General features: G+C 34.1%; 1 protein-coding gene across 5 annotated transcripts in view; it reads right to left on the bottom strand.

Annotated features, from left to right (window-relative positions):
- Positions 1-16569, bottom strand: part of LOC149085217 (folliculin-interacting protein 1) — a 132596-nt gene that overhangs the window by 63418 nt on the left and 52609 nt on the right. For all 5 annotated transcript variants that reach the window (XM_089233083.1, XM_089233085.1, XM_089233084.1 and 2 more), the window contains 3 exons: positions 14339-14520; positions 7776-7861; positions 6760-6880 (listed from right to left, as the gene is read on the bottom strand). In XM_089233083.1, the coding sequence (XP_089089209.1) occupies positions 6760-6880; positions 7776-7861; positions 14339-14520 (389 nt within the window). The remainder of the gene's footprint in view (positions 1-6759; positions 6881-7775; positions 7862-14338; positions 14521-16569) is intronic.

Here is a 16569-nt window from a genome sequence, read left to right on the forward strand (position 1 = left end):
CACGGGACATGGAAAAACTTCATTACCATGTTCATTATAACCTGGTCACTGTATTAATTATTAGTTTTTCTTTTGAGATATATGCTTTTGTATTGAGTTGCTGTATTTTGGTTGTATTTGATATCCATATTTTTTATGGGAATCTTTTTCAGCCACCTCGCTGGGCAATTTACCTGTTGTGGCCTTTGTATTTGTATAACTGAAATTATGTTATGATTTGAAGATTTTTTTTTTTTCATTTTAGAACAAGTAAAGTGATATCTGAATATAACAATACTCTACTTAGAAGAAAATCTGCATAGGATTATCATTATATCAAGAGGCAGAGCATCATTACAATGCACCACCAAATTTAGGCTGTTCTTAATATATTTTTTAAATTCACGTTATTATCATTGTTTGTATTTATTTTCTGTCAATCATTATAATTAATAAGTTCATTAATAAAATTTAAGATGATGTTTTGCCCGTGTAAAATTGTTTACAGCATTATACTTTACTACATTACACCCCACAAAAGAGAATTAAGTGTTTAGTTTTTCCAATAATATATGACTCCAAAACTTTGGATGTCACAAACTTTTGGATGGCTTAATTTGTGCAATGATGTGGTTGTCTATATTTACAAAACAGAATTTAATCAAAGCCTCAAAATGTAGCTTTTGTTTTAGTATCATCACTTTTAAATAATTCCGTAATAAATATTCATGGATTATTCAACATATTTGAATTGGTTTTTATGATTTTTCGTTGCCAGCATATAGTACTGGTGGTACTTTAAAGTGCTAGGTAAATTTGTTAGAGCCCAAGTGGCGCAGTGGTAAGATGATCGTCTTCCACTATGAAGGTTGCCACCAAGGTCCATGTTGAATCCAGCCAAAAACCTCACAAAAAGTTCTTTACCTATTGAGCCTGAGGTGATCACAGATAGATGGCGTCTTCATTTCCCACCTAACTCCACTAGTTGGAAATTGTCATATGCTGATATATGGCTGGAGTTGGTGTGCGGTAAAGTAGGTAAATTTATTATGTACTATATGGGTCATTCCATGTCAAATCACCCAGCCATGACACCCAGTCTCAGCCTTCAATGTTTTTTTTTTATTTGTTGCTTTTACCATCTTTATTAACCATGTAAAATATTATTTGCATATCTCTAAAACTTTGAGAAAAAAAATGTTGAAATTTATCAAAAAATTATGCAAATGATTTTTCCGAGGCTCGATTTTTAAGCAGCATTGTTTCAGAAAATAAATCATAACTTTTCAATTTTCAATATATTCAAGTTGAATAAAAATAACTCATACACTTAAGTTTGAAATTTACATGCAAAACAATTATGTAAACTTTGTTTTTGTGGAATTTTTCTAACATATTTTTAGACCAGAGGCGCAGCAGTTTTACCAAAACAACTTTTATTTTAAATTTCTCCTAAATGTATGAAGTAAAAGACTGGAGAAAAAAATAATGTTTTTTTGATGGTTAAATATATTTATTCTGGCTCAAACACAAAATTCATTGAAATAAGACTGGATTGCTCCAATTTCAAATCATTCAACTAGATACTGAAGTACCCATCATCCCAGATTCCAATTATTATTTTTTGTTTATTGCTTCCACCATCCTTGTTGACCATGCAAAATTTTATGTACATATCTCAAAAACCTTTTGAGAAAAAAAAATATCTTCTAACCCCACGAATGACATCTCTAAGGCTAACCCCATTCAAGCAATATTATTTATGAAAATGTATCATAACTTTGCAGATTTTCAATACATTCAAAAGAAATTTTCACTAAAATGTTCAAAAAAAAAAATGCAGATTATGAATAGGAAAGAAAATTCAAACCTTAGAGGAAACAGTCATTTTAATTCAATTTTTTAATTCTTTTTGTATAACACAATTTTTTAAACTTTTTGAATGCACAGCATGAATTTTCAATTTTTTTAAAATTTAATCCTATTAATATGTTAATAAAAAGACTATATAAAAGAGTAAACATTATTTTGACAGTTTGAGTAACAAAATACAATTGTACTTATATGACTATATTAATTATAATTATATTTGTACATTTTGACTTTATATAATGATTCATGCTTAATATAAAAAAATTTATATTTTATTTTTCTTACGTAAGATTGACAAGTGAGGGCATTTGCTCCTCACTTGGGGTCACGTTCTTGGAGCTTCCCGCATTTACCGATAGGTGGCTTCGTTCGGATGGGATCCATCTAAATAAGAGAGGGGTCTGGGAGGTTTACGATAGTCTTAGGTCAGGTTTTTTACTCCCAGACCACGTAGTTGAGAATGCGGGTTAGTTAATGATAATCACAACAGTACTGACGGGGAATTACCCACCTCTGACTTGGATGGCTTCTCGATTGACAACAAACCACCGGGCAAATTAAAATGTGTGTTAATAAATGCCAGGAGCTTGGGTAACAAGAAAGATTTTTTAGAAACTATGATAGTTGTGGAGGACTTGGATCTTATAGCCATTACAGAATCTTGGGCAAACGATGGGGATGAATCTTTCTTACACATCTCCGGATACGATACTTTTTTGAGAAATAGATCTGATAGGAAAGGGGGTGGAGTGTTGATATACGTGAAATCATGTTTGAAGGCTAGAGAGTGTAACGTGCAGAGAAGTGATATTGAAACCATATGGGTTGAACTTGAGAACAAAAGACGTCATAAGCTTATTGTTGGGGTTTGTTACAATCCACCGAATAGGGATCAAAACTACATCGCCAAAATGCATGATGAAATTTCCTACATGTGTAAGCGAAAGAGGGTTCTCATACTAGGGGATTTCAATTACCCAGGTATTGATTGGGAGAACCTTTCATCTGGAAATCAGTATGAAAGAGACTTTCTTAAGTTGGTGCTCGAAAATTTTTTGTATCAGCATGTATCAGAAGCCACTAGGGGTACTGCTATTTTGGATTTAGTTCTTACTAGTTCTGAGGATCTAGTTGAACATGTTTCGGTGGGGGAAGAGTTTTCTTCCAGTGATCATCGTATCGTCAGATTTCACTGTAACTTTTCCTCGGGTAAGGTTGATAACAAAAGATTGGTTCCTTGTTTTCGGAGAACTAACTTTGATGTTTTGCGAAGAAGGTTAGCGGAAGTTTTCAAAGACCGGTTGGAATCAGTAGGGGTGGTAAGTCAATGGGAAGAATTTAGTACGAAGCTGTCCTCTGTTTTGCACGACGTCATACCCTTTGTTCGAAAAAAGCGTGTTTGTACATCACACCCTCTATGGTTCACGGATAGCGTGCGGAACCTTTATCTTGAAAAGAAAAGAGCATTCAGAGAGTATAAAAGTGGACGAGGTGACCTATCATTGTTTACTGATAAAAGAAGACTGTTGAAGAAAGCGATAAGGGATAGTAAAAAGCAAGTTGAATCTAGGTTGGCAGATAACATTGGCTCTGACCCAAAATCATTTTTTCGATACGTCAATAATGGATGTAAGGGGACAGTTGGCCCCCTCTCGATAGGAGGCTCAAAAGTAGAGAGCAATGTAGGCATGTGTAGTGCTTTCAATGACTTTTTCGCGTCGGTTTTTAATGGAGATAATGATATTCGATATACGGGTGTTGCATGGGGTAATAAAACGCTCAACGATATTCAAGTGGAAGACGTGGAGGTCCTAAATCTTCTAAGAAATGTATGTGCAAGCAAAGCACCAGGACCAGATGATATCTATCCCAGGGTTCTCAGGGAAGGTGCTAATGAATTGTTGGGGCCAGTCGCACAGATATACAGGAGTAGTGTTGCTGAGGGTATCGTCCCGAGAGATTGGAAACTGGCTAACGTTGTTCCGATATTTAAGAAGGGTAGTAGAGAAGTGGTGTCTAATTATCGTCCAGTGAGTTTGACGAGCTCCCTCTCGAAAATTTTGGAAATTATCATCAAAAGGCAGTTTGTGAAGTGGATAGACGAGAATAATGTATTGTCGGATAATCAGCATGGGTTCAGGAAGGGGAAGTCGTGTGTAACTAACCTCCTTTGCTTCTATGATTACGTGACTAAGGCTTTGGGTAAGAGCAAAAATGTCGACGTTGTTTACCTTGATTTCCAGAAGGCATTCGATCGGGTCCAACATGGCAAACTCTTGAAGCGTTTACACGAGATTGGAATAGGGGGCAACTTGCTGAATTGGATAGAATCGTGGTTAAGAGATAGGTCGCAACGAGTTATGGTGAACGGGGAATTCTCTGGTTGGACAGACGTCACAAGTGGAGTTCCTCAGGGAAGTGTCCTTGGCCCCATACTTTTTTCACTTTTTATCGACAAACTCGATCAGGGTATCGATGGAATTACTAGAAAATTCGCAGATGATGTGAAGCTAATGGGGGTAATCGGAAATGAAAGCGATAGGGAGTTGCTCCAGACCAACTTAAACAAGATTGCAGCATGGGCAAATGAATGGAGCATGACGTTTAGCGTAGATAAGTGCATGGTCGCTCATTTTGGTTCGAACAACCCACGGTTCTCTTACGAGTTGAATGGTGTCACTATCCCGGATGCAACTAGAGTCACCGATTTGGGAATTCTCATTGACGAGCGACTTAAGTTTTCTGAACATTGTTCAGCGGTTGTCAAAAAAGCGAATAGAATGCTTGGTCTCATTTTCAAAAAGGTCTCTTCGCGTTCTCCTAAAGTCATTCTTCCGCTTTTTCGAGGCTTAGTTCGTCCTGGAATGGAGTATGCTGTAAGGTTTTGGAGACCATACCTACAGAGGGACATAGACTTGGTTGAAGGGGTGCAGAGAAGAGCTACGCGTGTCCTTATTGGCACACAGGGCTTGAGTTATGAAGAAAGACTTCATTTTTTGAATATGTTTACATTGGATGAACGCAGGTGTCGAGGAGATATGATCGAAGTGTTCAAAATTTTCAATGGGATGGATAGGATGGACCATGAACTTTTAGTACACCGCCAATCGACTGCTTTTACAAGGGGACACCAGTATCGATTGGTGAGGGACAATGCAAGGTTATGGTGTCACAGGGAATTTTTCTCCAATAGGGTTGTTAATAAATGGAATAGCTTACCCCCGGAGGTAGTAAATTGTAACACAATTGACACGTTTAAAAAGAAATACGATAAACATGTTGGGGTAAATCGAGAAGCTATCCATTCTTAGAATAAGACAACCATAAGTATTCTTTATGGGCATTGTATAATATTTTATCATGTGTATATATTGTTTGTAATTTGTGTTAATTGCATTTTTAATTGGGTTGCTGTATTTTTGAAACATATGACAACCATATTTTTATGGGCATCTTTTTATCAGCCACCTCGTTGGGCATTTTGCCTGTTGTGGCGTTGTATTTGTATTTGTAAGCTTATACATTTACTACAGTATAAGTAGTTAATGCAATAATTCAAAACATTTATTAAATTTTAAAATTCTAGGATTAAATGAATTCATGAAATAATTAGAAATGTTAATGTAATGTGTCAAATCAGAGTTGGTGAAAAAAAAGGTTTTTGGTTTAAATTCATACTTACAATAACTTCATTTATTGTTGTAATAAAATAATTTTTTTTAATTAAACCATCATGTTCAGATTCTTAAAAAAGTGTTCAAATTCCAAATTGATTTGAAATCTGAGCAATCCAGTCTTATTTCAATGAATTTTGTGTTTGAGCCAGAATAAATATATTTAACCATCAAAAAACAATTTTTTCTTCCTCCAGTCTTTTACTTCATATATTTAGGAGAAATTTAAAATAAAAGTTGTTTTGGTAAAACTGCTGTGCCTCTGATCTAAAAATACATTAGAAAAATTGTATTTTTCAAACGAAAAATTCCACAAAAACAAAGTTTACATAATTTTTTTGCATGTAAATTTCAAACGCAAATGTGTGAATTATTTTTATTCATATTCTTTTTTTTTTCTGTACTTTTTTCAGTTTGTTTAATATTTTTTTTCTCCTTAAAGAAAGCAAAAAAAAACATGCTTTTTGAGAATTTCTGTTGTTGTTATAGCGAATATGTTCTGGTTTTTAATAACTCTATATAAGTGAATATTTTTGAGCTCTAACATTAGCTGTTGAAAATCATTTGCGAATTACTAATTATAGCAAATAGAGATGGGATGAATACTCGGCTGCTATTCTTTATTTGGCCTTACAGAATAATGCTTAGGTATTTGGTCGAATATTTGTTTAAATCTAAGCACAACAAAGCATTTTTAAAAAATTATATTAATTGGAATTTTTCTTATGAATTAAAAATTTGAAAAAAAAGGAAAAACTAACAGGAAGTGATTTGTATCTTAATTTTTGCTGTTCCCTTCCCCCAACTTCTGTTTTTTGAATTCTAATATCTAGTAAATATTGCACTTAGAGAAACATGGATATTTTTTTACCTCAGGAAAGACAGGGCAATAACTTTCTATTTGGATTTTTGAGCTTGGGGTGTAAGTATAAAATATAATTTTCATATTTTAATAATAATACAACCCCTTGGAAGTTGAATGATGTATCTGAGTTCTATACATTTCTTTGTTATCCACATCTTCAGATGTCAGCAGAAGGTATTAAAACCTATTACCTGTGGATATGCCAGCCCTGCTGTATTAAATTTTTGTAATTTTCTGCAAGCTAATGATGAGTTGAATAGGGAATAATTGAAACCATGTGAATAAAGGTATGAATTCTCAAAATTGTTCCAAAATGTAACGAAATTTAAAAAAAAGTTAATTAAGAATTAAATCTTTTCATATACTCACTTCATACATGAAATGAATAAATTTCTTTCTAATTAAATAAGCTTCTATGACAACACTCTTCAAATCCATTATGTGATTTTCAACCAGAGATATATGTGAAAATAGAAAGTCTTGGAATGATCTGGAGAGATAAATTACACAAATTTTGTTTAGTGTAAAAGCATTATTGAAAAACTGATGCAGTAACTCTGCAGTAGAAAAATACAAAAATAAATTGAAGTAAAATTTTTATTTCTGTTAAGAACATTTACCCTGTGTTTCCCAAAGTGGGCAATATTACCCTGGTGGGAGATGGAATGGTCCAGGAAGCAGATAGAAGCTAAGAGTATAACATAGGATCCTATGGGTTCACTTGAATCAGGGGGCGATGAGAGAAAAAACTTTCTGAAGAGGGCGATGGAACAAAAAGTTTGGGAAACTATGATCTACACAAACAGGCTATCAGTGTTTTTCTGAGTCAAGAAAAATTACTGCTTTACTTTGTTTTCACAATACTGTCATTTGATGAATTAAACAACTTAATTATAAAATTGAACTATTGTGATAGCATAGAATCAACACAAATAATATGAGTGGCAGATAGTATCTAGTACTTGAAATTTAAAAAAGAAAGTCTAATGGTTTTACGAGATTATTATATTAGTTACGTAGGCGTATACAAAGTTTCAGTTAATTTTTTGAGAAAATACTCTTTCCACAAGTATTTATCAACACAATCAAACTTATAAAAACTGAGCATATCTGGTATACTGTAAGAAATTGTGCTCAAAATTTCTACAGAGATCATGCAAAATTACATAATCATGATCCCTTATTCAATTAGTCTGAAAAACATGATCAGTTTCTGATGAAATCAGATAACAAAGTTTATAGTTACATCATCAGAAAAAATATTTGGTATTCAAAACTTCATCATGAAAATTTTAAACATCCAATTAATAAATAAAATAAAAAAACTCAAACAAATATTTTTTCATGGAACATTTCAACAATCATCAAAATATAAAAGAAAATACCTTTCTTCATTAATGGTTTTTGGATTCAGAGCAATGACAACACTTAACCCTAATTTAACACGGCTTTCTCCTTGCACCCTGAAAATCTAAAATAAAGAAACAAGATTTAATGTTTTCATGTGGCCCAGGTAATAAAAGTTGTGTGGATAATCCATATTTCATACAGTAATGAATGTACAGCAATAAAAGCAGCACAGACATGCATGAACATTGAATGGCGTTTTATGTAAAAGCAAAAAGAAATTACTGTAATTTCCTGTTACAAAACTAATGTATATAGGCTTTAGAAGTTTGATTTTTGTGCTCCTGCAGCTAATTCAAAACCCAAACTATTCAATACATTTTTTTTTTTTTTTGGTTCTGCCTTTTCTTAACCATTTTTGATTTTGAATATTGATGAGTTCTTGAAGAGTTAACACTTCAAAATATTCCTTTAGTATTTGCCTTCGTGATTAGTTGTGTTTCCAAGAGTGGTTGATGTGTCACCCTAAAGGAGGTGCTGGAATGGACCAGTGAAAGTGGCAATAATTTTGTTTCTATGGGTATAACATAGAAGGTAAACATTAAGAGTAGACATTAATCAGTCTTTTTTTCCCTAGGAGGAGGGTAGTATGACAAAAGTTGGGGAGATTTGGACATAGTCTTTGGTGTTTTTTTTGTTCAGTCAAAAGAAAATTGTTTGTGGGTGACATTTTTGAAAGCTTTAAACTATGCACTGACAGATGGAGAACCATCTGTTAAAGGAGATTATGTTGGTGGAAATTATATAATTATTTTTAATTATTTAACTAACCCCACATCATTTCACTGAATCAATGCACCTATGTTCATTATTACATGAAATATGTATTTTTCCTACATTAACTTTCAAATCACCCTATATGAATGAAGTTTCGACATATTTTCAGTGCTCCTCCGGTGTAGAAGCCATACCTTAAAAGTCCTGGAAATGCTGCAGATTTTTGCCCACTATCAATATATTGATATATCTTACATTTTATTGTTAGAATTATATTACAGAAATATTATATTATAAACGATTAGAAATTTAAAAAGACAAAATTTTTCACTTTTTAGACAATAATTTTTGTTATTCGCTCTAGATTCAGTGCTACATGCAAAGCACGACCCTAGAGCTGCCCCTGTTGATAAGGAGTGAGTGAATATAGTTTTGAAATCATAAAGACCTTAAATGTTCTTTGGTAAATAAATCAGTATTATATACTCAGGAGGTGCTACGATTCATGTTCTAAGAAGTGAGAAACTAATGAGATAGATGAATGTGAACCGATTTTTTTCAACTTCATGAGCATGATTCCTCCTGGCTTCTCGTTAGTTACAGGAATTTGGATAATCAGAAGGAAATTGTTACAACATGGGAGAAAATTTCAGGATTGGCGATTCAACACTTATTATTTAGTGACATTGATAATTTAATACTCGTTATTTGGCATAGTTCGCAAATTAACATTTGTAATTTGGTGGACTATCTCTTTTTCTCCCAGAGAGAATTTTGATGCAATGACTATAGATTATAGCTGTCAATTGATCATAGCAATTTGATGTTTTGAGATCTATCACACCAAGCAGAACTGTTAAGGTAGACCAATATTTTCCAAAGTGGGCAATATCGCCCCCGGTGAGCGATGGAATGATCCGGGGGCAAATAGAAGCTACGGGTATAACATGGAATCCTATGGGTTCACTTGAGTTAGGGGGCGATGAGAAAAACAAATTTCCGAAGGAGGGGGTGATAGAACAAAAAGTTTGGGAAACAATGATGTAGGCCATTTATATAGTTGGTATTACCATCGCAGAATGTGTAATGGCTGCATCCTGCTTTGCTGATGCAAGGCCTTTCGTGCATTTGCACCTTGTAACATATCACCTCCTGGGTCATATGTTCCTGCAATACCATGTCATGTCACCACCACTAACCCTCTAATCAATTAATACTAGTTCATTCCCCGAGAAAGGATCTGGTTGTGTTATTGCATTATTAATAACACTATGTATCATAATTTACATTTTCTATGAAGAAATAATGTGTACAGAAAAATATTGTATCAAATACCTTGTCTTACGAACGGAAGGCAATCATGGACTTCCGTTTGTACAGATGATTCCCAATCTCAATAATAATAGCCATGTTGATATCATGGAGAAGCCTGATCAACTTCCTACATCTTGTCTAGATTGTTGCAACCCAAAAATATAAAAATGCTCAAAAAATATTCAATGCCACATGTCCATATGTAAAATACATGGATGATGTCATCAATTCCTTCATGCGCTGGAGGTCAGCCGTGCACCGATTGGTCCAACCTCAAACCAGTTTATACAGAAAGACGTCACTCTCTCCTGTTAATACAAGATACAGAAAACTAGCTCAATGAAGAGGTATCTGTGTTACAGGGGAATGAAAATTCATCTCTGCCCTCACGCAGACTCGCGAACCTGGCCTCTCATTTGCCAGACGAGTGTTCTACCCAATGCCATGAAGACAGAATTCTCCCTTCCTAAGAGTGTGTGTGTGTATATGCTGAATGGCTCTGTGCAATGGATAGTGGCAGCATTCTGCTAATAGCTAATATCTCTTCATTGAACCAGTTTTCCGTATCTGTTGTATTAACAGAAGAGAGTGACGTCTTTCTGTATATACATCAATACCCTGATGACATTTGCGAGCTATTAGCAGAATGTTGCTGCCATCGATTGCACGGAGCCATTCAGCATATACATACGCTTCAAGGGGAACAAATTCTGTCTTCATAGCTTAGTTGATAGAGCAGTCTGGAAAACAAGAGACCAGGGTTAGAGTCCCTGTGAGGGTAGAGATGAATTTTCCTTCACTGTAACACTGATATCTCTTCATTGAGCCAATTTTCCATATCTGTTGTATCAAACCAGTTCTCACCAACTATAAATAGTTTGGGAAAAAACAGCAATCACATTCGTTTTTCGACTCATTCTCGTATTGTTGGCAGCTTCGTGTGTTCAGTGGTAAATGCTCTTCACTTAACGTACTAACAACATGTAATGATGTTGTAGTTCTACCAACCATGTAAAATTAATACTTTCAAGGGGAAATGCAAGTTACTAGTCCGGGTAGTTAATTTTCAGTAATAGTGTTTTCTTTGATAAATTCATCAATGTTCTCATAGTGTTCTAGTTGAGATGAAGTGATTCAACCTGGATATTTGACATCCTCCTATGTTGCGTCTAGCTGTTGATGAGTCAGGATTCTCCTTGGAACTGGTTGAGAGTAATGATGGCCCTCACCTGAGATCATTTGGAAAAAAATGATCTGGTACACATTAGTCTTGATGATCCACTAATACTCTGATGTCTATATGTTCTACATCTTCCATGTTGCTGGATTGATCCCGCACTTGTGATCGTGAACTCTCACCCTCCGGAATGGTTCGATTCCTCAATCATCTACAGATCCCACAAAGATGTTGTAATGATCTCGTAGGTCAAGTGGATTGTTATCAACATAATTGGAGGAGATAGTTCTTTAAAGCATGTCGAGATGATGATTAACGAACTCTAATAAAATTAAATTATCAAATTTAATGTAACAATATTGTGATTAGTAATTGAATAAATTACTTGATTTGAAATTAGCTAATTTTCATTGAAATTGCCTGAGAAATTTTTTTGTGGATGAAGGAATCATTGGAAAGTAGTTGGGCAAAATGCTACAACCTATACGGTTATAGACAGGCTATATTAATGCCCGTGTAATATTTTACATTACAACATGCAATAAAAGTGTGTTTCTAAAATTTGTACTACCTAAAAAACAAATAATATGTAAGAGCTTCTTTCCATCAAAACAATCAAAAGAAATCTGATTTTAGGTGGTGGAAGAAGAGAAAAAGTATATATATATTTTACCAAAGAAAATATATAAATTTTAGGTGATGCAAGTTATACTATACACAGTCAATGCTCTTTATAACGACGTCACGTTATAATGACCACTCCTTACACCAACTGGTAGGAAACATCCCTAATATTTTCATATAATGACAGTGCTATGTATCCCTACCGATATAAATGCCTTCCAATAAAATGTCCGTTTTCCATGGAATGAATGGGGCTGTTATAATGAGCATGGACTGTAATATTATAGACTAATGTAAAGGTTATTTTTTTTACTAAGCATCACAGAGAACCGGTGGTTCCATTTAAATCCCCGCTGACATACGAGAGATGGGATTCATTTAAATTTCTTCCAGACGTGAAGGGTTAATATTGGCCAGAGTTGGGTAAAAACCTTGTACATACAATTAGCATCTTAGTATTGATAATTAATATGCACAGTAAGTTTTTTTGTTCACTAATGATCGATGGTTGTTTAAATAATAATTATTATATAAGAATCCAAATAAACTTCAGTCTTAATTAAAAAAGAAAAATAGGAATTGCAAAAACAGAACTGTTGTAACAAGACCAATGTTTGAGTCTTAATCAGCAGCACACTTGGAATTAGGTCGGAGTAAAAACATTTTTTTTTCTTTTGTGCTACCTTTTTGTATGTATAAATTCTAATAACTTGTATTTTATAACAATTTATAACTTAAACATACTACACTGAAAAGCCTACATAATGATAACAATAGAGATCAGATATATATACCCAATATATAAAAAATATTGTTATAAGGGAGTTATCATTATGAATGGAGTATATTAACACTATGAATCAGGACCAGAGAGTAATATGGATATAGAGGAGATCGTTATATAAGATTATTGTACAGTGGAAAAATTGGTACAACGATACTCGATATAATGATAAATTTCTCTACAACAACATTTTTTCTTGGTCTGCAGAGTATTGCTATATCGAGGTTTCACTGTATATTATTTTTAGTATAGAGATATAGAGAGGCTATTGCCCACTATTTCTATACTATAAAACCATTATTGATTAATATCAGTATCGCTTTATTTTTTTTACAAACTAATTTCATTTATAAATGATGTAATCAATATTTTGGTTCTTTTCCCGCTTTTTATCATCACTAAGAGAACTCGTACAATAATATTTTTAATGACTATTTATCAGAGGCGTTATTTATGGAGGAAGGGCCCGAAGCGGTCCTTAGTGTAGGTAGTGAATTTAAGTAATTGTGGTCAAAAACATCAAATTGAAACAGGAAAAGGGCGGCGAAATTCTAATAGCCAGCAGGCGACAAAGTCATAAATTTGCCTCTGCTATTTATAAACAGATGCTTTAACTAAAACTTATAGTGTGTATAATTTTCTCTTTTAATCTATCGGCATATGATGACATTATGAGAATATCTTCACGGTAGGGCTTGACATATAAAAAAAATATTTATGCACTAGCCAAATTACTTAGGAGCCAAGCATAATTCTTTGCTTAAGAGAACTGGTCCTAAATACTGCTTTTTTTTACAAGTATCCCCTTTTTTTTTAAAAGACACACAGTCATGAAATCAGAAAATTTTGTGTCATCCATAGACTTCAATATTGAACAATTACATAGAAAAACTTTTAGGTGCCAATGCCAATTTTCTAGTCACTATGGCAACCTATTGCACCTAGGGTCAAGCCTCACTTGTATGGCAAGAAAATTTATAACACTAAGATCAAATGAGCATATTATAATTAAATATGCATGCTAGTAAGAATATAATAGTTTGTGTTGTGTGTTCATACAACACTATCAAAATTATGAATTTTTTCGGGAAAAATGAAAAAAGTAGATAAATCACTTTTTCTGCAATTATAATAAAAAAATTCTCTGAAAGTGATAAAAACCATAAGTTTTCCCTGGGCAGTAAAAACCACGGGAAAAATGTTTTTACCAAGACGGTAAAAACCATCAACAGTAAATACTATGCAAACCCTGATATTAGCTTTTTTTGGATTGCTATATTTTTTAGATATATTTGTCATCCATATTTTTTATGGGAATCTTTTTTCAGCTACCTGCTTGGGCTTTTGGGGCTTTTGCATCTGTACATGAAAGAATTTGAATCAGTGTTTCCCAAAGTGGATAATATTGCTGTCCTGGGAGGCGGTGGCACATAATGGAGGTGATAATTGTTGCAGATACAATATAGGATCCTATGGGATCGCTCGGGGGGGATGGAAAAAAAATTTGAGCCAAGAGAGCAGATCAACAAAAAAACTTTGAAATTATGCTTTAAATCAGCGTTTCTTAACCAGTTGTAGAGTGCACAAGGAGCCTCAAGGGCTCTGCGACCGCTCGGGGAAAATAAAAAAAAGCCAGTAAAATTTAAAAAATTATAGATATTTTTAAATAGTAAAAATAAATCAGTAACGTTGATGAATAATTAGAAAATTGGCCTAAGGGGCTCCGCCATAGAATTTTTTTACTAAAAAGGGCTCCGCGAGTCAATAAAGGTTGAGAGCCGCTGCTTTAAATCAAACCGGTATAGCTATAATTTGATAAACTTTTCTTGTCTGCTTTATAAATATTAAACAGTAGAAAATAACTATTGTTATTTGTTGTGTTTTTGTTTAAAACACAACATATCATATTGAAAGTTACAAAATACCTCTTTTCTTTGATAATAATCAGAGTCTGCTGTTTGAAAACCCAGCTCAATGCTTGTTGCTTTATTTCGAAGAACACGCCGTTGTAAGCTATTGTAACTACCAGAATGCACAAGTGAGGTTCTACTCCCAAGCTCACTATAACTCTGAAGACTTGTATTCCCACCAAGAGATTGGAACGAGTCTGAAAATAAAAGTTTGAGAGGAATCTGAGAGAATCTGTGCCTATACAGGGTGCATAGGTAACAGAGCATATGGTATTTTAATAGCAAACCGTTGATCCTAGAGGCATAATTTCAATTAGAAAAAATATCCAAATAATGCATAGTACTCAGATATATCATTCATGTTGCAAGGCATCATGTAGTTACCAAAATAAAAAAAAATTATCTTTTTATACGGACACCCTGCGCTCAAGAACCCAATTAAAAAGTGGTTGCCCATCTCTTCCTGAGTAATATTCACTGAGATATTTGAATTCCAAAAACAGGGTAAAGTTCGGAAAAAACAACTTTAAAAATACGGATAAAATGTTTCACCCGCATTTAATGCCTTTCTTTCCCAACTTTCCTGTTTTCAAATTCTAATTTCTTAGTGAATATTGCACTTAAAAATGTCAATTTTTTTTGTTGGCATCAGAAGACACAGGGCAAAAACTTTTAAATTTTGTTCTTGAGCACAGGATGTTCGTATAAAAAATTGATTTTTATTTTAATAAATTTACAACCCCTTGCAACATGAATGACATTATCTGAGTACTACATGTTATTTCGATATTTTTCCCACCTGTAAGCATGCTTCTACAATTATGGTTCGCCAGTAAAATACCATATGCCCTGTTAGCTATGCACCAGAGATGCCATTGACACGCTATAACGCATCAAATACCCAAAATTTTAGGAAAGGACACATAAAAATTTGGTTCACGCGTTCTTAGTTCCAAGATGATAAAAGTAGACAAAAAAAATATCTCCAACCTTTTTTCCTTCTTCTTTTCAGTCGAGCGACCTTGAAAAAGGGGTTTTACTACTTTGTATACTGCACTGTATTGATATACACACTGGTTGTTGAAGATATTTACTTTCCCTTAATAGGGGGCAGTGTCCAGAATTTTCAAAGAGAATTTTGGAGTCATTACTCTCCTCCGGTTATATAATTGAAATTACAGTACTTTCATGGGTATCTGCCGGCACTCAAAGACAGTGGTCTATACGACGTAAATTCACATTGTTCTTACAAGATTACGAATGCACATTTTTTGAAAAATCTTAAAAAATTTGAAACACCTGTTCAAGGTGTAAAACATCTTCCGAGATTGTTAAGAAAATATAGCCTTTAGTTTTTATAATTGCATTTTTAATTGGGTGGCTGTATATTTTAGAAATGACATCCATATTTGTTACGGCTTTTTTTCTCAGCCACCTCGTTGGGCATTTCGCCCAGGGGCGGTCTTAGGGCAGTGCGACCGGTGCAACTGCACCGGGCACCGAAACGCGTTAAATATACATTACTAGAAAAATATCTTTAAGATACATGTTTATAAAAAAATATCTATAAAATATACATGAAAAATGACCGAGATGAGATTTGAGTGTATATAATAGTATGGTAATTTTTCGAAAAGCCTGATCACTGGCCAGTCTCCCGACTCGTCAGACTTTCCTATTATTTCAACCAGGAGCAGCTCGGTGGCACTGGGTATGCTCCAGAAGGGCGTCAAATCCGAAGTGAAAGGGCAAAGAAAAATTTGGAAAAATTATTAGTGCCGGCTGTAGGAGGGGCGCCAATTCTGAGGTAGACAGGGCGAAAAAAAGTTAGGGAAAATGATTTCTGCCCCCTCTAGTAGGAGCGCCAAATACGACGTAAAAGGGTGAAAAAAATTACAGAAAATTATTTCTGCTTGCTTTAGGAGGGTCGTTATATCCGAAGTGGAAACGCAAAAAAAAAAAAATATTTAGGAAAACTTATTTGTGCCTTCTCTATAGGAGGGCTGTTAAGTTTGAGGTAAAAGGGCAAAAAATAGGAAAATGATTTCTGCCTGCTCTAGGAACGCCAAATCCAAGGTAAAAAGGCCAAAAGTAATTCAACATACGTTATGACATAAAATATCGCTGTTTCTTAGAACGCATCTCAAAACGAAGCAAAAGAAACAAACGTGTTTTTTTTACTTGGGGGAGGTCAGGGAGCCCAAAAATTGGTCCCACTCGGGTAGAGATTTTGTCTCAAGCTGCCC

The sequence above is a fragment of the Pholcus phalangioides genome, unplaced genomic scaffold, assembly GCF_987345545.1.
Source record: "Pholcus phalangioides strain wild (caught in Gottingen) unplaced genomic scaffold, Ppha-v1.0 ptg000007l_1, whole genome shotgun sequence".
NCBI lineage: Eukaryota > Metazoa > Arthropoda > Arachnida > Araneae > Pholcidae > Pholcus > Pholcus phalangioides.